We start from the raw sequence: 21,393 nt of genomic DNA, 5'->3' as shown, positions 1-21,393 counted from the left end.
CATAGCTAGCGATCTCTGCCTTCATGTTTGGCCACCAATAAAGTTTCTTTAGGTCCATATACATCTTGTATGAACCGGGATGAACGAAGTATTTTTTCCTGTGAGCCTCGTTCATGACAACGTCTCTGTACCCGCTGAATCTCGGTGTCCAGATTCGATCCATGAAGTAACGAGCTCCGTCATCCCTAACTTCGAAGTTTTTATCCATTCCCCGCAATGCCTCCCCTGAGATGTTATCGGGTTTCAAGGCTTCTAGCTGTGCCTCATTGACCTGTGCGGACAGGTGTGAATGGATGGTCATGGTTAATGATTTTACTCGGCGACCCGAGTATTCTTTTCGACTCAGGGCGTCTGCTACTACGTTGGCCTAGCCTGGATGATAACGAATTTCACATTCGTAGTCATTTAGTAGTTCCACCCATCGTCGTTGTCTCATGTTAAGCTCCTTTTGATTGAGAATGTGTTGAAGACTCTTATGATCTGTAAAGATGGTGCACTTTGTGTCGTATAGGTAGAGCCTCCAGATCTTCAGGGCAAACACCACTGCTCCTAGTTCGAGGTTGTGTGTGGTGTAATTGACCTCATGAGTCTTGAGTTGTCTTGAGGCATAGGCAATGACCTTTCCTCTTTGCATAAGCACACACCCTAGGCCCTTCTTGGATGCATCACAGTAGACCATAAAGTCTTCGGTCCCTTCTAGGAGAGACAAGATTGGAGCGCTACACAGAGCTTGCTTAAGCGTTTGGAAGGCAGTTTCTTGTTTATTCTCCCAGCTGAAGGTCACTCCCACTAAAGGGTGATTTGACTGATTTCGGTCCTAAGTAAACCGAAATCACTAGGGTTGTGGGGTCCTAGGCCTATAACACTTTAAATGCCAATGGAATTTTCGTAATTCTTGGTCCATCTTGTTGACTTTCAAGTGTTTATTACGAATATGATTTTCAAAGCATATATATTACTTATACAAATAATGCCCCTGTTGGTTTATAAAGTTTTATTGCAACAAATTACGTTGTGAATTCACTTGTAGACAGTTACAATTTAGACCTTGCTTGTTTCAAAAAATTTCAGTTGTCACACAACTGGTCATAATGGTCATATGTGAATACTTCCAACAAGTTGGTTAACTAGACCTATACACAAAAAAAAGTTACCTAAATATAAGCAAAACAAAAAATATAATTACCCTATAAGTCAATTTCCAAAATATTTTAATTTTTTTTATAAAGATTATTCAGGGTATGTTTGAAATAGCTTTCCCATCTACTTATTGACTTTAAAGAAAAAACAAAAATTTTGTACATTTAAAAAATGTCACATTTTTGCCTAAAAAATTAATATTGTGCAAACATTTTTTTAATTTCTTAACTTTTTAAAAAATCAGTAATTTTAAAAATACAGTTAACACCCATTAACTCATTGAATGGGTTTTTCAAAAACCCTACAAACAAATGAGGAACGACCTCGCTTTCAAAATTGGCCTGACCTAAACGTCGCCTCTTCTCTCTCGCCTTACAGCCGACGGTCCACTCCTCCACCTCTTCCTCTCCAGCCATCGTCACCCTCCCAGACCTCCAGCGCCGCCGTCGCACAGCAGAGGTTGCCTTCAGGTATGTTCTTTCAGTTTTTCCTTTTTTTCTCTTGTTTTTTGCTGAAATTGATGATGAAGTCGCAATGTTCTCCCCAACATACAATGAAATCGGTTATGAAGTTGATTATTTGCTGTTTTTTACTAAATTATTTGATGGAATTATGCTCCGATGTTAGGGAATCTGTGAGGCAAATTTTTTGAAGTTTGAAGTTTGATTGATGAACTGGTGTATAGTTGATGACATCTGTGATGAAATTATTTGCTCATTTTACCTATTAAGCGTTAACATATCAAACAATATAAAATCTACATGATGAACAAGTCCCAATCGCTCATTTTACCAAACAGTTTCTAGCAATTGCCTATAAATAACTAACTAGTTTGCATGTGCAGGGTGAAGGAACAGAGAGCTCGTGCAAGAGGAGGAGCAAAAGACAAAGGAACACAGCTTCATTCACGAACCCTGGTAATTCATTTGTTACATTAACTCTAACCATCAACCACTTAGGAAGGATGAGTTGGACATATTTAAGAAATTGGAGGTGATTTGGTGGAGATGCGTTTTGTTTTACATTTTGGGGAGTTTAGGGGCGAACTGTTTCTTATATATATATGCTGTGGGGAACTCATGATATTAAATAGTTGATTGCATAATTTCCTCCAAAATTTAGCAGAGAATCACAGAAGGTGCAACTTCAGATAAGAAAATGAAAAAAGTTTCAAGGAACAAGAAAAAAAGAGAAGGAGAGCCATCGGAATTGGTTATTTCCACTAGTCATGTTAATGAGGGTAAAAACATTGCTGGAATGAGTGACAAAAAGAAAAAATTGAAGAAAAAGAAAAGAAATAAAGAAAATAATGAGGGAGGTGATCATGAAGGCGTTCCACATGATAATGTAGGTGAAGATGATGTCAACCAACAAAATGGTATGCACTCACAAACTTAGACTAATTTAATAAGGTCCTGTTTCTTTTTTTCCCCATTAAGGCATTGTTTCATTTGTATGGCTACATTACATAATATAATGCCTTTAAGTTTTGGCAGATAATAATGATGGTGCAAATTCTCCAAAGAAAGCTGCAAGAAACAAAAAGAGAAAAGGCATGGAGACGAGTGAAGTTGCTGCCCCCCCTACTCCAGATGATGTTAAAACCAGTGACAAGAAAAAGAAGAAATTGAAAAAAAAGAAAAAGAAAGGAAAAGAAGATGGTGTTGTTGAGCATCTTTTGCACTCTAGTGAAGTTGGAGCCAAATCTAACCAACAAATCGGTATGATATGAACTCTCTATAATGTTGTTTCTTTCATTTTCTAACTTGAATTATGTATTGCAGAGAATCGCAATGTCCTTTTCTTTAATCAGTATATTCAATGTGTTTGATCTACTTAACAAATACCATCTTACCTTACATCCTTATAGGTAAGTCAAAGAGTATCTCTCAAATAAACACCAATGACAATGAAGATGGAGTTTATCAAATTTCCTCAGGGGATGAAGATGAGACAACAGGAATGAAAAGTATGTATTTTCTACAAATAGATTTATTATATATATACATTGATTCAAATCTTGAAGATCATCTTGTGATGGTTACTGATAGGATGGATTGGTGAATACCATGGAGGTAGACCTGGGGCAGAGGTTTTGTTGCAAAGGATCAATGACTTCTTAGTTGACTACTGGGCACAAAAGGACAAGGTACTACTACTTTATTATGCCTATCAATAATCCATCTATCCATCCATCATGTTACTTACTGTGTAGAATATAAAATGAAAATGCAGGAAAGAAAAGAAAGGGAGAGTGAAGCTGCAGAAGGTGGATGGACAGTTGTCACACATATGAAAGGAAGGAAAAAGACGACAGATGTGGAAAGTGGTACAACTGTTGGGTCTGTTGCTCAGGCTGCTGTCGTGGACAACATCTCCAAAAAGAAGAACAAACAAAACCAAGACCAAGTTGGCCTCACTTTCTATCGTTTTCAGAGAAGAGAGGCACAAAGAAACGGTAAACCCCCCCAAAAAAAAAAAAACTCTAACTAACCCTTGATAAAATACGATATGATATGCTAAAAATAAAATTGTGTGTGTGTGTGTTTTTCAGAGATCATGATGCTACAGAGCAAATTCGAGCAGGACAAGAAAAGGATACAACAGATGAGGGCTGAAAGGAAGTTCCGACCCTATTAGCACCCACCTCAATTCACAAATTTTGTATTTCGTTTTTGTCTTATAGCATGAGGTTCAAAATTTTGTTCAAATTTTTTGTACGTCATTAAATTATTGACTAATCATATAGATTTCACTGATTGCTTTTTCTGATGTGCACTTGTGTTAAAATGGGATGCAGTTTAAATTACAGACAGTTTGGCATCTAACACTGTAATTTCCGCCCAAACTTCTGTAAAATCTATTTTGTATGTTTTAGGTTTTGATGATTCCATTTTTGTCTAGTTTTGGGTTGTTTATTTTTTGCTTGTACAAAATTGTTGGAGATAATACTAAAATAGATGGCCATTTTGATAAATGCCATCAATGAAAAACCATTAAAGAAAATATTTGTTGAATACATCAATGATTTTAGAGCGTCGAATTAAAAAAACCAACATTTCTGATTTTGATGACCGATCAGAATAAAGAATTTGTCAAAAACAAATCGCTTTACTTGTTGAGTCGTTGATTTTTCAATCCAATGCATTTACAAAATATTTATAGTTTTCCAAGTATTATTTTTAAATTTCTAAAAAAGGGTATTCCTCTTTAAAACGGAGACAGGCATGTTTTGAGACATAAGAGAAAACAATGCTTGGTTTGATGCAATATCAATATGTCAGTTTAAGAATAGTTTTATAACTAATGATGTTAAAGGAATGTGTGCAATTATCTTTGCATCATCGGAGTTAAGCTTTAATTTTCTAAAAGACAAAAAATCAAAGTCTTGCTTCTTGCTTAGCAGCTTGTTCCAAGAACACCTTGACATTCCAATCAAATATTTGGTGAGATATGGGAAAGGTTTAAGGGTGCTCCAAGGTGTTCATGCATTAGAAAAAGCAAGAGCTACCATCATTAAGAATCTTAAAGCTTGTTATTTGTTATTGGATAGTGTTGTGGAAGACCATTTCCGAATGCATGATGGTACTTGGGACTTTCATTGGTTTGGTATGTGCCTCGAAAATCGGTTATGGCCAAGAAATGAATATTTTCAACCACCCTGGTACAATGATGCACCTATTACTTAACCCTAAGCTTTATTTTGAGTTTGAATTATTATGTACATGTAACATGATGTAGGTGTGCTTAAGATTCAATAAGATATGGGCCTCTATTTGGGTCAAAGATTGGGCCATGGTGTAGAGGGGTTATACATAGTTGGGTCAAAGGCCCATATGCCTAGCAAACCATGTTCACTTTTTAGAACCTAAGCCTTCGTGACCTTGTGCTTTTAATAGTTACATACTTACATGTATGTTATGACATCTTTTAAAAAAATATTATTACTATTTATTTATTATTATTTATTTGGGATAATAAGTGGAGGGACTATTTGTTGCAAATAGAGACGAGTTTTATTTGTTACATTGTTTGGACAAATTTTTTATGAATTGCATTCATAAAGTTTGTGTTTTGGGTGTATATTTTTGTGCACTTTATGCACAAGTTTTGTGAATCTCATGATATGTGCAAATTAAAAATGGAATTCATAAAACCATCTCTAAGTTATATTAAGTAAAAAAAAAAGGTTAAAATAATATCAGCAACAAATTAGACAGAGAAAAATGTTGATTTTATATTTGTAAGATTTAAGATTTAATTATATTAAATATATTTTATTTTTAAAAATATTTGGATAATAGACTAATAGAGTGTGGGATATTGTTGCTTATTAAGGTAATTAACTTTTCGGTAATAAAAAATATTTTTTTTTTCATTTTTTTCAAAACTCTAAAATACTAATTTATATAAATATTAATTAAATTCTAATTTCATTTGGTTAGTAAAACACCGAAAACACAAAATAGAAAGTAGAAAGGAATTCCCGTTAGTTTCCGAGGTTTCTTGAACATCGATCGAGATTCGAGAGGGACATGGCAACTTCAAAATTGGCAGCAGCAGCGGCTGAGAGGGTGGTGAAGGCGACGCGACGGCAAGCCCTAACGCTAACAGAAGCGGCGGCGGGTAGGATACGCCACCTCCTACAGCAGCGCCAACGCCCTTTCCTTAAACTCGGCGTCAAAGCTCGCGGTTGTAACGGCCTTTCATATACCCTAAATTACGCAGGTTAGGTCTATCAAAAATTTCCTCTGTGACTATCATCTAATTTTCTGGTAATTTGACTTCTTATCGATGCTTGTAGAAATTTAGTGCCTGAAATGTTTTAGAATTTCCCGCTTAACATTGGTTTTTGACTAACAGGTTCGTTTCAATAGTTTGGCGAAATTTGTAATCATGAAATCGAGAAAATATGAATCAATTTAAGAAACACAGATGATATTCAGTAAAGTATGAACTGTGTGAATGTGGACATATTTGATTAGCATCAGTTGCAGATATTGTTCAACTTGAATATGGAACATGTATTGTTGTATAATCAAATAGAGAATAGATTTTATCCTCCTAGAGCAAAAAACATTTGAAACTTGTAACTGAGTGTTCTCATTCACACCATAATTGCTAAGAACTTGATTCCTCTCCTTCTTGATCAAGGCGATGGTCATTATGCCTCATGGTTGGAACTATTCCACATCTAGGTCTGCATTCTGCACTTATAACGTTCTCAACCACATCAGCTTATAATGTTGTGAACAACATCAACATCAGCTTCTGATAATGATTGATAATCTCAAAAATCAGATGAACAAGATAACCTAATGCTTGCTAGTGATTCAAGGGCATAGCCTTTCCCAAGGAATAATTTCATATTTTTACAAAAGACTATACTACACTCCTTCCCACTACCTTCTTATAAACATTCTTTCATAACAAACTATATTAAGTGAATACCTAAAATACCCCTCCACAAATAAGATGCTCAATATTTTTCTTATTTCCCAATTCACCCCTTATAAAATCGTGATTGAAGTGGATACATAGCAATATCCCACACTGGATTGGAAGAACCACCTTGTCCTCAAGGTGGATATGTAATTCATTGTATCCACCTTCAAAACCTTCCTAACTCTACCTTCATCGTTTTTTATTTTAATTGGGTTGCGAATGAATTCACATGAATCAATATGATTTGTGGTGCATAAACGCACTGTAAAATATTTGCTCTTTTTTATAAGAATGTGGAAATAGCAGTATATCCATTCATCATGGTCTTCAGGTGTTGTTAATCTTGCAACAAAATCAATAGTAATTTTGCCGAGGAAAGTAATATACTAACAACCATGGCGTTGGACTATGTTTGATATTTTAAATGCTAATAATTTTCATTCTAGAGCTACAAGTTGCAATGGTAATCATATGAGCACTGATATTGTAAATATACAGATGAAAAAGGGAAATTTGATGAGCTGATTGAGGAAAAGGGTGTGAAGATATTGATAGATCCAAAGGCTCTTATGCATGTTATTGGTACCAAAATGGACTTTGTGGACGACAAGCTCAGGTAAAAATTTTGGTTATTTATCTGTGTTTCTTTTTTACTTAATACAGAAAGAACGACTTAGTTTTTTTTGGGTTGCAGATCTGAATTTATATTTATTAATCCAAACTCAAAAGGGCAGTGTGGTTGTGGTGAATCTTTTATGACAACAAGTAGCACAGAATCTACAAAAGCTGGTGGCACTTCTTAGTCAAATTCACAACAACTTATGTATCTTGTATAGTAAGTGTCAAAAATTATATAATTGCATATGTAGCTTATAATTTTTATGATGATGATAATAATAATTGCCTTTCAAGTGAGAAAAGGAAGTTATTTTCTTGTTCTTGCCTAGATCTAGAAGCAACGAATTTGTCATAATTGGCCCACAAAATTTGATTTTGTTTCTAAGTATATTGGATTTAGTGCATCTATATTATTTTGTCAATTGTAAGATTTGTTTGTTTCTTTCTTTTTGTGGACTTGAATTTATGTGAAATAGAGCTCCCTTTTGTTGATTGCTGTCACTAACAAGTACCTTTTCTTGTTTCCTTTTTCATCGACTAGCCGGAAGCGAGAAGTTGTAGCTTTTATTTGTTTACGAGTGTTCAACAAAAGTTGTTGGAAGCTTTTAATACATGTAAAATTAAATAAAAAGACTTATCAAAAACACATCACTGATTTTAAAATAAAGCTATTTAAATCAATTTGCAAAATTATAAAAGAGGTTTTTGTTAAACACTATTTGAAATAGCTTTTCGGATTTGAAGTTTTGTTTTAGCTAAAAACTAGAGACTTTTAGTGCTGAACGAAGTTTTTTTTTTTTAATTGACATTTTTCTTAAAAGTTAGAAGCTCCTAAAAGTTGTGATTTGAAAATGCCCTTAAGCTTATTTATTTTGTTACATCAATAACAAAAAAAATGTTTTTTATAAATCTTTTTCAATACATAAGTTTTTTAAAAAGTTTTTTTTTCCGATTATTAAATATTCAGAAAACTGCAAAAATTATTCATATGGTTTGCAATTTCTTTGTATAAGGTTTAAAAAAGTTTCTAACTTGCAAAAATAGTCTTTGTGCCAAAGTTTGGTTGTGTTTTTAGTCCCTTTGAGTTGACATCTATTAGGTTTACTCTATTAATTATGTTAAAATGATATTTTTACCCTTTGTATTATTATTATTATTATTATTATTATTATTAACCTAAAAATAAAACCATAACACCCATACCTTGCCTCCACAATCGCTCATCTTCTTTGTGTCGGCCCCCTCCCCACCCTTCCCTTTCCAACGACAAAACTCATTACGCCTAACGACGACTCTTCTATGCCTTCCATCGTTTTCATCTCCAATCACAATCACTAACAATGAAAAAGAAACTTTTTGTTTTTCACCTCTTCTTTGTTATGTGGTTGAATAATATTAAATACTATAATAGATAGATAACTTTGAATAATATTATGTGGTCGAAGAATATAAGTAATAAGCCATAAAAAACCATGTTTTACCATAGCATGGGGACTTATATTCTTTAAAGAATATTAAGTGCTGTTTGTTTTTTCGAAGCGAAAATTCATGAAGTCTGCGGACCATCTCTGCAATCATCTGTAGCAGAAGAGGTGGAACAAACGGCTACAACCTATAATAAGAAGCATATTTGTTTTTTAACATCTGCAGACTGCTGCAGTAAACTGAAATTTAAATAAACTAATTTTATAAACTTAAATAGTTCTCAACACCGAAATTTTAATAATTCTAGTATTAAAACATTGAAATAATACTAAAAAGAACATGTAAAAAAAACAAAAATATAAAACTTAAAAAAAAAAAAACTTACAAAAATATAAAAGAAGCTAACAGCTTTATTCTAGAAAAAAACTAATTTTAAAAAACATAAAAAAGAAAATAATAAAAAAAAAAATTAAGAAAGTATTGCAAACGATATCTACAAAGTTCGTAAAAAATTACACACGTTAAAAAAGATGAAACTGAAACTGAAAATATTATTAACAGAAACGGTAAAAAAATTATAAAAATCAAAGCTTTTTTTTTTAAAAAATGTTAAAATTTTTTGTGGAAACTATAATAAAAAATTGTATCAAATCCGTAAATACAAGTTTTAAAAAAAAGTTTTAAAAAAATAAGTTATACCAAAATTCTAAAAAAACACTTCAAAGAGGCAAGTCAAGTGCTGCGCCACGCAATACACCCGCAGAGGTTTTGCAGTTTGAAGTCTTCCAAAAAACAAACTGCTGAGAGAAAGTGCTGCGCGTGTGCCGTGCCACGCAACAGAAAATGATTTGAAAAGGTTTTTCTAAAAAAACAAACAACACCTTGGTCTTTATAAATGTTTATTTTGGTATAAAGGAGTTACAAAGGTGTCTTTTTCTAATGGATTGATATAGTTCTATAAATAGAGAGCCGTTCTAAAAAGAATATCTGAATTTATATATTTTGTGAAGTTTCTATTTTTGAAAATCTTTCTTTATAAATTTTTGATGTAACCAGACATCATGGGAATACACTTTATTGATTTATTCAGAGGTGGTGACCACTCTATTCAATAAATGTTTACGGTTTAATAAGGCAAGCTACTTTTTACCATCGCATTAAATATGAGTTTTGGTACGATAATGTTTATGCCACAATCAATGTGATCCACGTTTGAGATTTGTTCGAGTAAATGCTCAAATGTTTAAGTTAAATATATATGCTCCCACACTCTAATATTAAAACTGGATTATTTGGTTATAGCTTGTGAAATTGCATTTTGAGAAGTAAATACATGGTGATAGTATATGTTGCTTGTTAAAAAAAATGTTTTCATTAATTTTTATTTTATTATAACATTGTTCTAAAATCAAAATTTATGAGTGTATGTTTTAAGTTATAATCAAAATAAAGGGAACATGGTACGATTGGGTGTGTAAATTGTTTTTAGATTTTTCGAAAAAGTTTTCTGAAAAAGAAGTGAGATTTTCATTTTCAGTTTTCTATAGAAATTTTAGAAAACACGTTTGGTTAATATTGATTGAGTTTTTATTTTCCTTTTTTTTAAAAAAAATAACAATTGTGTTTCAATGTGTATTTTCAATTAATATTCAATTTTCAATTTCTATTATTTCGAAATCAATATTCAATTTTCAGTTTTTGTTATTTCGAATAATACAATATTTAACATTATTATATAACGGCAAATACAATCACATCCAATCATCCTCCATCATGATGTTTTGTATTGAATATCCATACCAATAACTTCTATCACAATTTTGTATTATTTCAATAATAACAAGGGTAAATAGCATAAAAGACACTAAGTTTACACCAAAAATCTAATTTGACACTGCATTTTTTTGTCTCAAATTTAACACTACGTTTTCCCATTTTTTACAACTTTGACCACTTGACCGGTCAACTTGGTTATCTAGGACGTGACATGATGACGTGACATGCTAACATGACATGTTGACATGTCAAAATTGAATTTTTTCCCACAAAAGACACTAAGTTTTCACTTTTTTCGATTTTAACAATAAGTTTAATTTTTTCTTTCAATTTTGACACTCTGTTTTTTTTGTTCCAAATCGAACATCATTTTTTTCAATTTTGTTTAATGTTGACCATTTTTCATTTGACACTATATAAATATTTTTTTAATACATTTTAAACCATATAAATTCCATTTTTTCATTTAAAAACCATATTTTTGTATAAATACAAAGTTTTTTTTAAAAAATTTTTAATTTTATTTTAATTTTTATTATTATTTTTTTTACATTCAAACCATAATTTTATGTATAAATATGTATTAGCTATATAAAAACCTTAATTTATATTAAACACGCAACTTTAAAATGACTTTGGATGTTTGAAGGCGTGTAAGTCGATCAAAACCCAGATGTCAGGTTTGCTATCCGTGAAATTTTTACATCTTATTCGAAGCTTTTGGTTAGTTTGGTTCTCATGATATAACTAATGCATATTTATGCATAACGTTATGCTTTGAATGTAAAAAAAACATTGTATTTATAAAAAAAATGTGGTTTTTAAACCAAGGTTCTCAAGATCGGGATCCTACGTAGGATCTTTTTGGGTTTGGAAGATCGGGATCGGGATCCAAAGATCCCACAAAATAAAACATAATGTTAATTTATAATTTTTAAAACATGAAAAATATTTCAAACATTCAATTTTTTGTTCAAACGATATAAAAACTTCAAAATATTAGTCATAGGTCACAACACAAAATGATAAACGGTAAATTGAAAAAGGGTAAAGACATAAAATGGTAAATAAAGTTTCATTTGCAAATAAATAAATAAATAAAATAAAAAATAAAATCAATGGAAGGTAGGATCGGATCGGATCTCGATCCTACGATTCTACATGCGATCCTACCCCAAATACGATCCATTTACGATCCGACTCGTTTTTAATACCTAGGATCGTAGGGTCGTAAGATCCTACGACCAGAATCGTGATTTTGACAACCATGTTTTAAACGAAAAAATGTATTTATACGGTTTAAAATGTAATAAAAAATATATTATACGGTTTCAAATGGAAAATGATCAACATTGAACAAAATTGGAAAAAATGATATTCGATTTGGAACAAAAAAATAGAGTGTCAAAATTGAAAAAAAAATAAACTTAGTGTCAAAATCGAAAAAATGAAAACTTAGTGTCTTTTATGGGAAAAAAATCAATTTTGACACGTCAGCATGTCATGTCATCAAAAATTGACACGTCATCATGTCACCTCAGCAGGTAACCTGGTTGACCGATCAAGTGCTCAAAATTGTAAAAAACTAGAAAACACGGTGTCAAATTTGAGACAAAAGAAAACAAAGTATCAAATTAGAATTTTGGTGTAAACTTAGGGTGCGTTTGGTACAGAGAAAAGGAATTGCTACAGAGAATGGAAATGCAGAGAAAGAGAATTAACTCCCCTGTCTGGTAGAACTGAGAATTCACTAGAGAAATGTTTGTGAAAATCATTTCTTTTGTTTGGTTGTTATAATCAATGAAATGGAAATGAGTTTTTTTTATCATGTATATTCATTTTCAAACAACATTTTATATAAAAATGCATTAGGATGTACATCTTAATTAGTCAAAATATGCGTTTTTATGTTTTTAATTTTTTTTATTTTAATATTAATTGTTACTAAATAATTTATTTTCTAATCAATTAATATTATTTTATATACATCTTGTATTTGAAAACATATTTCTAATATAAACAAATAACTTACAAATTGATTTTAAGAAATATGAAAATCATACTATTCATAAACTATGTCCAATGTAGGATATGCAAAAAAGTAAAATTCAATATTCCTAACAACTAAAAAAACATAACTATGTATAATATAGAATGTGCAAAAAGTCAACTTCACTATTCGTAAAAACTACAAAAAAAAAAACATAACTTCAAATAATATAATCATGATATTGACCCATCTGCAATCATTTCCATGTAACAAATATTTTCTTCTTCTGTGATCTTAAAAAATGCTCGGGCGTGAAATTGATCTTTGCTAAATATGTCAATCGCATTATTTCGCTGTTTGACATAAATATTTGGCATGCGTTGTATATCTTCGATAACTTTATCTATTATATCACACGCTTCCTTATTTTCTTGTCTTCCTATATTGTATATTGTTTCATTAAGTTTCTCACCAACCTCCTTGAAAGTCTCTTTTATTTTTTTCGCTGCTTCCTTATTAGAGCTTTCGGTGTCATTCGTTGGAGGCCTTTTGCGTTTACTATTGATACGAGCAGTTTGTTGCGTCTCTTCAACAATATCTTCCAACCCTTCCACATTAATAGGTGAGTTTCTTTGTGTCTCTTCAATTACATCTTCACCAAGATCAGTAGCTCCATGACCAGTAGCTCTATCCTTACCGAAGATTTTACATAGATTATCAAATTGGGGAAATGGTTTATCGCGAAAACATGCAGCACCTTTATGACTCTACTAGAATGGTACCAAATTAATTGGTTACTATTCATTTACAATATGTTTTAATGATGCTAAAAATACTACAAACATAATCATTATAGTACCGTTACGTACTCATCCCAAACTTCAGCATCGGCGGTAACACAACATTTATCTGTATCCTAGCCGAATCCACTCGTGTTTGTTCCATATACCATGTCGTGCACGATGTTGAAATGGTTTTTCCATGTCTTCATCCTCGATTTAATATGTGGCTCTACTTTCAAACCCGAGTTAAGAAGACTTACATCTAGTAATTGTTGCATTGCCTTCAAATAACTGGGTTTGAATCCGTTGTCGGCACCACCATACTTTCTGGATACATGTAACTCCAACAATGCTTCAATTAACTTTGCATCCTCTTCGTTAGTCCATGTGTGTTTGTTTCACCCTGCCATGCCTACAAAAAAGTTTACTTAGTAAATGCTTGAAATAGTAATTCAACTTAACCAATTAAGTTTAGGGGTTGAAATAGTAATTCAACTTAATTGGTTAAGTTTGGGATTGTATAACTCAGCCAAAACTTAACTAATTAAGCTGTTTTTTTGATGCTAAAACGTAGACAAGTCAGAGGAGTACAATATGAAAAAAATTTGCATCATTCCGAGCTTGTATGAAGCGTCTATGATGGTTCAAAGTTGGAAATTTTTATAAAAAGTACTGAAATATTATACAACAATCATAACAATCCCTGTTTGGGGCTGTATAACTCAACCAAAACTTAACCAGTTATGCTGTTTTTTTATGCTAAAATGTAGACAAGACAGATGAGTACAACTTGAAAAAAAAATCGCATCATTACGAGCTTGTATGAAGCTTTTATGGTGATTCAAAGTAAGGTAAAAATTCAAAAAAAAGTATGCAATAGTAAAACAATTTCCATTGTACATACAGGTAAAACATATCCTGTTAACAATGTTACCAGATTACAATCAATGAAAGAAATTCGTTGTCTTTTTTTTTGACAGACAACATTTATCTAGTGAAACACAATTGACTTTAACATATCAATAATCGATTTTAACTTCAAGAATAGATTTTAACATAAAAAACAGAACTCAAACATGTTCAAAGAGTCGATCTTGGCAAGATTTTAACACAATTCAAAAAACAAAATTCTTTAATTGGAAGAATTGATATCAAGATTAACAATCACACCTTGAATTGGAAGACGATATTGCCAAAATCGCCCAAGAAGAAGCTACAAATAATGCGTGAATGGAGCAACAGTCGTGAATGACTTTGATCCTATGTACTGCCGACTTTGATCCTATGTATCGTCGTATGTAGGGCAAAAAAGATTGGTTTTGATCACTTACGTGGGCCGATTGCATGAAAATCCAGTAGCCACGCTTGAAAAATCTTGATCGATTGCAGGTGGTGGAGTTCGAATGGGGGGCAATTTGATTTCTCCACTTTTTTTCTTTTGATTCTCAATCACGACTTCTTATTTCGTTTCTCTCTTTTCTATTTTAAAAATAGAGGATGGATTTGATGGAAAAGGAATTGATTTATTTCTCAATTCCTTACTTTTTTATTATCCAAACAAGAGAAAAAGAATCGATTCCTTTTCCCTGACTTATTTCCTTGTACCAAACACTCCCTTAGTGTCTTTTGTGCTATTTACCCTAATAACAAACCATATTTGATGGCCTTTTATTCATCCATCCTATCATGTATTAGTATTGTAATAATTATTAGAGTAAACTTGTAGAAATTATTTATGTTGTTTCTCAAATATTTTTCTTCTCAAAGAATGTCATTATGGCAGAAGTTCATTATAGCTTTAATATATTGTAACACATACTTTTCATGTATGATTTAATTTATCAAGCAAATTGTTTTAATGTTAAGGGATATTGGGTTTTGGGCTTCACGGAGTGTGCTTTGGACTTCATGACGCGAGCCACATCGATAAGTAGCGACGTAACCAAGTGTGGGTTGCGACGAGGAACCGCATCAACCCAAAACTTTAGGCCTTGGGCCTTATGCCACATATAAAGGCATAAACATTTAGGGTTCTATCTTATCTTCAACCTCCACCTCTATACGAGAAAACCTAGCCCATGACGCGAGCCACATCGATAAGTAGCGACGTAACCAAGTGTGGGTTGACGAGGAACCGCATCAACCCAAAACTTTAAGCCTCGGGCCTTATGCCACATATAAAGGCATAAACATTTAGGGTTCTATCTTATCTTCAGCCTCCACCTCTATAAGAGAAAACCTAGCCCCTTTGAGTGTTCTTGGTGTGTTCTGTGGAGTTCATTTCAGAAAAGATCCAACCTTATACTTTGTTTATGGAGCATTGTAAGTTAGAAGTCTCTTTCATTATGCATTTCTTCTATAGATCTAGGATTGTGGATGTGTTTTGGTCCATTTCTTGATGTTCTTGGAGTTGGGAGAACTCCAAAACATTATGTTTGACTTAGGATGATTTATGGATATTCTAGAATCATTCGAGTGCATGTTTGGGATCCCTAGGACCCATGAAAAGGAATCAAGTCATTTAAGGCTTTTTTTGTGTTAGGGTTTGAGATCTTGAGTGATTGAGCCATGAATCTGGATAAAGTTTGAAACTTTATCCATTAAGACCCTTTTTGGGTTCATGTTTGAGAATATGAGCCTTGGTCTCAAGAGATTAAGTGCTTAACAAGAAGTTAGTTCTTACTTGTAAAGCGCGACACGACCACGGAAGGGTCACGATGCGAAGCTTCAAGGATTGTTGTGACTGTTTTGTCACCTAGTGTCCATGACACGACCAAGAGTTAGGTCGCGACGTGTTGACTGTTGACCGTTGACTTTTTAACCAGTATTGATTTTTTGTTAAACTTTGATAAAATTGAGCTTTAAACTGAGGTTTGGTCTTAGATTGACATTTAGGTAGTTCGTGTAGTTGTTTCCTTCGAGGACATGTGCTTGTGACTTCAACTCTTCATATCAGCTGAGTTTTCTAGTTATACTGCATGTGACAATATATATCATTTGCATGATAGGATGTAGGTGTTGTTAGTATATAATTACATAAGTAGACTATATTAGTCTTTTGTATGTATGTTGTTTGATTGTATGGTGCATTTATGTATCATATTTGAGGGGTTGGTGGTGGAACGACACTAGGTTGTGAGCCTAGATATCCAAAGTCGTCGACAGAACCATGCTAGACTACGAGTCGACTGTTGATGACGGAACTCACGATGCTAGGCTGCGAGTCTAGCGAAACGTCACAAGGTTGTAAGCCATTGTTTATATACAATGTATATGTATCGTAGTATGTGATATTTTTGGGAACTCATTAAGCTTTATGCATATAGTTGTTGATTAAATATTTTTCAGACTGTTCTTCTGACAAAAAGAAGGACGCGATGTGACTGTACACATGCATTAGTGATAGATTTCTCTTGACTCCCGCTATTATTAATATTACTCAAATTTTGGATACTTTTTTTTATGATTGTTGAACAAATGAGTTTTTATCTATGTTTTGAATTGTTTATCTTATTTTAAAAATGGAAATTTTCGTTTGAAATTTGGGACGTTAGAAGTTGTTCTTAAAGCCTTGATTTGAATGATTTGGATGGACATTAGCATGATTTCAAACTCAAACTAGGGGCTAAAAGATTTTATAAACATTTTTGAAAAAAAGAATGAAAGATGTGATGCGTACAGACAGCCGAAGTTTAGAAAGAAAATGATTTCCAATATATTCATACTTGTTATATCCGTTGATATGTGAATTGTTAGAAATACATGTTAGAATATAAGCTAATGATGTTTTTCAAGAATTGTCTAATCTTTAAAATGTGTTTTTGCTGTAATATATGCTTGCTATATGCTAAAAAGTCGTCACATATTCTAATCAACATCGTAATTTCATGATCATCTTGTACGTTGGGTACATTCACTTCCTTGCCGCTATTGTTTTCTAGTACCTATGATTTACCTTCATTGATACCATTACCAATGGCATTGTGAGTGTATTACTTTCAACCTCTTTCCCCTATGTAACAGTATTCATTTTATAGCTTACCTAATTCACACATTAGAATATACGATATGAGTTTATATTTCTTTTGGATTATTTAATCTTGTTTGACTTGAACAACAAAATTTATTATTTCATAATAGTAATTTACCTTAGTAAAAAGGTCACATCATATTTATTCATTTTTAAATTGATCACTTGATTTAACAAGTTCCCTAAATTCTTTAATAAGATCATCGAGTACTATGTCTCTCTCTTCTCTATTTTGATTCCATTTCACCATTTTAGTAACCAATAAAAAAAGATACTATAAAATAATAATATAATATCAATAATAAAAACTAGAAAGGTTACCCCCGCTACGCGGGGGCCAGAAGCTTTCAATGTTGTTTCCGAATTGATAAATATGACAGACATAGAAAGTGCAAGGATGAAAAGTCCGGGCTTTGCCCCGGACAAAAAATGTAAAAGTTTTGACTGCAAGGACCAAAAGTGTGAAAATGGCTAAAGAATTAAATGGGTAGGAATTAGCAACTTTTTAGAAAATGGATCAAAGTTGTCAAACCGTTAAAGTTTTGTGGCCAAACTTTAAATATTAAAAGGTTCAAAAAAAGTGTAAAAATATTGATTGCAAGGACCAAAAATGTCAAAATTGGTAAAGAATAATGAACAAAGTTGTCAAAAAACATCCAAATTTAGTATTACTAACTTCCAACAATAATACAGAGACAAATTCTGCCAAAAAAATGGGAAGTTGAATGAACACAAACAAAAGGACATGAATAAATTAATTAAAGAAGTACAGGACCGGATATGTAAATCAAGGGGCCAAAGCTGGACAAAGTATGTGAACTTTACTATTCTTTTCTTTTACAACTTTAATATATATATATAATAATAAAAATAATATAATATTAAAAACCCAATAAATAAAGATACTATAAAATATGTTTTGGGCCACTCGTCCATAAATAAAAGCATTTCTTCTGCTACGTGCCATTGTTGACGCAATACCAACACCACAACGAGGCAGCTTCTGCAGTCACTCAAGGAGTTATGAGTACGGTGGTTGCTGATGCAACAGTTCCTCCGATGACAATGGCGACTGCAGCAGATGAGCAGCAGCAACAACAGCTTAAAAAAGGAATAGCAGAATTCTACGACGAGTCTTCGGGGATGTGGGAGAATATATGGGGAGAACACATGCATCACGGATTCTACGACACCGATGCCGTCGTAGAACTCTCCGACCACCGCGCTGCTCAGATCCGTATGATCGAACAAAGCCTACTTTTTGCCTCTGTTCCTGGTATAATATTTTTCTACTTTCTTCTTTTTAGTTCGATCAATCCATTTTCTACCTAATATTTCTCCAAATCCGAAGCTTCAAATTTAATTTTCATCCTCAATCTCTTCGTAATTCTTCCGCATAACTTCAAAATCGACTTCTGTACTTCACTAGAGACAAAAAAGTGATGATATCTATGATAATTTGAATCAATCAAGGTTTTAGTTATATATTTCACATTCACCTTTACGAATGAACTTATTTCCATTGATTAACTCATGCTACAGTAGCTTGTGAACGATATCTTTTGCGATTATGTATTTCTGGTTAACTTTTCTGAGATTCACAACCTTCAATTTGAAAAAAAAAATAATAATAATAAGATACCACATGGAAAGAATAAATCGTACTTGATCGATCTCATGAGTTGCCCTTTTCCTTCTCACTTGTTATTTTGCAGATGATCCAGTAAAGAAGCCCAAAACCATAGTTGATGTTGGGTGTGGCATAGGAGGTAGCTCAAGGTACCTAGCAAAAAAATATGGAGCTGAATGCCATGGCATCACCCTAAGCCCTGTACAAGCTGAAAGGGCTCAAGCCCTAGCTGCTGCCCAAGGATTAGCTGACAAGGTAACAATCATTATTTATTCATCTAAAAAATTGGGGACAAATTTTGCTTATCCTTGATGAAAAAAACGTTGCATAACATGAGCTTCTATTAGTTGCAGAAATGTAATAGTAATAAACTTATTGAACTAAGCATGAAAAGCTTGCAGGTTTCATTTCAAGTTGCGGATGCTTTGAATCAACCTTTTCCTGATGGAAAGTTTGACCTAGTTTGGTCAATGGAGAGTGGAGAACACATGCCTGACAAACTAAAGGTTCTTGTTTTCTTAAAAAAAATCTTTAATATTCCTGAATTCACAAAGGTGACATACACTGACATATTCTAATTTCACTCTACTTAAATTGGCAGTTTGTTAGTGAGTTGGCTCGAGTGGCTGCTCCGGGAGCCACAATTATCATAGTCACATGGTGTCATAGGGACCTTTCGTCTACCGAAAAGTCCCTACGGCCAGAGGAAGAAAAAATCCTAAACAAGATTTGTTCAGGATTTTATCTTCCTGCCTGGTGTTCTACCGCTGATTATGTAAAATTACTCGAATCCCTTTCCCTTCAGGTAAACTACATTGCCGTATATCCGACATGTTTGTCCTAACAGTAAAATATAATAATCAATAAATCAAGTACGAGATTGGTTGGTGGGGTACCCAGTGTTAGGTTTACCTTTTCTTTACAAAAAGTCGTTATTGTGAGCTGACCCACACCACACTGTCATATGAGCAGAATTAAAATTCTTATACCGCAGCTGATGAAACTTAAACCGTATTTACCTTTTTAAAGTCTCTAAAATGGCTGCATTGTTGATTTAGGACATCAAAGCAGAAGACTGGTCAGGAAATGTGGCACCATTTTGGCCAGCAGTGATAAAAACAGCCTTGTCTTGGAAGGGCATTACGTCATTGCTAAGGAGTGGTAATTAAGATTTACTTTTTTTTTTCTTTTTCTTAATAATGATTTTTTTCTTTTTTTATTTTATTAAAATTGGGTAGGATGGAAGACTATAAAAGGAGCAATGGTAATGCCATCGATGATTGAAGGATTTAAGAAAGATGTAATAAAATTCTCCATCATTACATGTAAAAAGCCTGAATAAAAATAGGTATGTAATGTACTTTTGATTTTTGTACTTTCTTTGATAGACTGCTTCACTTTTGGGTTCTTGTTTTAATGTCTAATAACTCTTTTTTCGTAATTTTTTTTATAAGTTTTGTTTTTTTGTTTTGTAGTGTGAAATTATATAATTAAATTTTGTTATTGTATTTTGAATCTGTTATATAAGATAAAGTATTCTTTCATAAAATAATTAATAATATAAAAAAGAGTGAAAATCGTTTTTTTACCAAAAGTAACAAATAAAGAAGTATCTAGAAAGTGGAGTCCTCGTGAACCCAACCTGTCATATGCCATTACTTTGTTTTGTACAAAAGGAATCTTCTCGTTGTCGATCACTTACTTATTTCTAACTCGTTTATACAATTTTGTGACACCAACTAAATGTTATCAGTTATCCCTTTTTAGGTTTACAACCTCAAAATAACAACGTTGTTGAGATTATAAGAGCCAACGATGAAGCTTTAACACATAAAATACATATAAAAAAAATTTCTACTTTGGAAGATCAAATCATAAAACTAACATTAAGTAAAACAAAAGTTTTTAAGATCAATCCTTTTCCAACTTTTAGACATCTACAACTTCTACTCTGAAATCCACAAAAAATGTCTTCATATATAATGGGTGTCATATTTGTTGAAAAATGTCCATGTCGACTTGTACGCAAGGACTTTGTGAAGATATTTGTTGTTTTGCTCCAAATAGTCGATTTTCTTGATTTTTCGAACACCACTTGCGACTTTTTTTCGAACCAAATGAACATCAATTTTGATGTTTGATGCGTTCATGAAGTGCAAGATTTAAAACAAATTGAATAGCTAAACTATTATCACGTACCAACACTAACATGAATCAAATACATTTCACAAGTAACTACAAACATTGCTATGTATTTGGAATCGGTAGAAGATCTAAATACACTAGTTTGTTTCTTGCTTTTTCAAGAGACCAAACAATCACTAAGAAACTACCAATATAGATTTATGAGGATTAACATATTTGACATGGTCCACATCCACATAAGCTTGAAGGCCTAGGGACTAAGACTTGTTTATACTAACATCCTTACTGGGACAGCCTTTAAGGTCTTTAAGAATTGTCAAAACTATCTTTATGAGTGAAAAATGGGACTATACATGCATTGACTCGACGTTTGAACAACAAAGAATGCATTGTCAGATCTAGTGATGGTTAA

The 21,393-nt window shown here is 32.7% G+C and overlaps 3 protein-coding genes across 4 annotated transcripts; all 3 read left to right on the top strand.

The window, feature by feature from the left end:
• The first annotated feature begins 1,439 nt into the window (after positions 1 to 1,439).
• On the top strand, positions 1,440 to 3,912 carry LOC145134833 (ribosomal RNA-processing 7 protein). 2 transcript variants are annotated; one of them, XM_079069652.1, is made up of 8 exons: positions 1,440 to 1,610; positions 1,985 to 2,057; positions 2,266 to 2,518; positions 2,637 to 2,861; positions 3,011 to 3,109; positions 3,192 to 3,289; positions 3,376 to 3,598; positions 3,695 to 3,912. In XM_079069652.1, exons 3-8 carry the CDS (start codon positions 2,299 to 2,301, stop codon positions 3,778 to 3,780), a joined length of 951 nt encoding a protein of 316 aa, XP_078925778.1. In that variant the 5' UTR covers positions 1,440 to 1,610; positions 1,985 to 2,057; positions 2,266 to 2,298; the 3' UTR covers positions 3,781 to 3,912. The 2 variants fall into 2 exon arrangements, with proteins under 2 accessions (XP_078925778.1, XP_078925779.1); XM_079069653.1 differs by having other exon boundaries at positions 2,263 to 2,518.
• Positions 3,913 to 5,592: 1,680 nt separating this feature from the next.
• On the top strand, positions 5,593 to 7,625 carry LOC145128802 (iron-sulfur assembly protein IscA-like 1, mitochondrial). The gene is made up of 3 exons (XM_079063606.1): positions 5,593 to 5,868; positions 7,084 to 7,201; positions 7,280 to 7,625. Exons 1-3 carry the CDS (start codon positions 5,676 to 5,678, stop codon positions 7,386 to 7,388), a joined length of 420 nt encoding a protein of 139 aa, XP_078919732.1. The 5' UTR covers positions 5,593 to 5,675; the 3' UTR covers positions 7,389 to 7,625.
• A 10,520-nt stretch (positions 7,626 to 18,145) lies between these two features.
• Positions 18,146 to 20,277, top strand: LOC145133266 (gamma-tocopherol methyltransferase, chloroplastic-like). The gene is made up of 6 exons (XM_079068203.1): positions 18,146 to 18,482; positions 18,922 to 19,091; positions 19,238 to 19,342; positions 19,438 to 19,641; positions 19,895 to 19,997; positions 20,075 to 20,277. Exons 1-6 carry the CDS (start codon positions 18,230 to 18,232, stop codon positions 20,176 to 20,178), a joined length of 939 nt encoding a protein of 312 aa, XP_078924329.1. The 5' UTR covers positions 18,146 to 18,229; the 3' UTR covers positions 20,179 to 20,277.
• The last annotated feature ends 1,116 nt before the right edge of the window (positions 20,278 to 21,393 follow it).

The sequence above is a fragment of the Lactuca virosa genome, chromosome 8 (genome assembly GCF_052849685.1).
Source record: "Lactuca virosa cultivar CGN04683 chromosome 8, Lactuca_virosa_CGN04683_v6, whole genome shotgun sequence".
Taxonomy (NCBI): domain Eukaryota; kingdom Viridiplantae; phylum Streptophyta; class Magnoliopsida; order Asterales; family Asteraceae; genus Lactuca; species Lactuca virosa.
This window is presented reverse-complemented; position numbering and strand designations above follow the sequence as displayed.

Excerpts from the sequence above, each read along its gene's own strand:
- LOC145134833 (XM_079069652.1), top strand. The coding sequence starts at position 2,299 with ATGAAAAAAGTTTCAAGGAACAAGAAAAAAAGAGAAGGAGAGCCATCG. Across the intron at positions 2,519-2,636 it reads TGATGTCAACCAACAAAATG|ATAATAATGATGGTGCAAAT; the intron begins GTATGCACTCAC and ends AAGTTTTGGCAG. Across the intron at positions 2,862-3,010 it reads CAAATCTAACCAACAAATCG|GTAAGTCAAAGAGTATCTCT; the intron begins GTATGATATGAA and ends ACATCCTTATAG.
- LOC145128802 (XM_079063606.1), top strand. The coding sequence starts at position 5,676 with ATGGCAACTTCAAAATTGGCAGCAGCAGCGGCTGAGAGGGTGGTGAAG. Across the intron at positions 5,869-7,083 it reads ATATACCCTAAATTACGCAG|ATGAAAAAGGGAAATTTGAT; the intron begins GTTAGGTCTATC and ends GTAAATATACAG. Across the intron at positions 7,202-7,279 it reads TTTGTGGACGACAAGCTCAG|ATCTGAATTTATATTTATTA; the intron begins GTAAAAATTTTG and ends TTTGGGTTGCAG.
- LOC145133266 (XM_079068203.1), top strand. The coding sequence starts at position 18,230 with ATGAGTACGGTGGTTGCTGATGCAACAGTTCCTCCGATGACAATGGCG. Across the intron at positions 19,642-19,894 it reads TCGAATCCCTTTCCCTTCAG|GACATCAAAGCAGAAGACTG; the intron begins GTAAACTACATT and ends TTGTTGATTTAG. Across the intron at positions 19,998-20,074 it reads TACGTCATTGCTAAGGAGTG|GATGGAAGACTATAAAAGGA; the intron begins GTAATTAAGATT and ends AAAATTGGGTAG.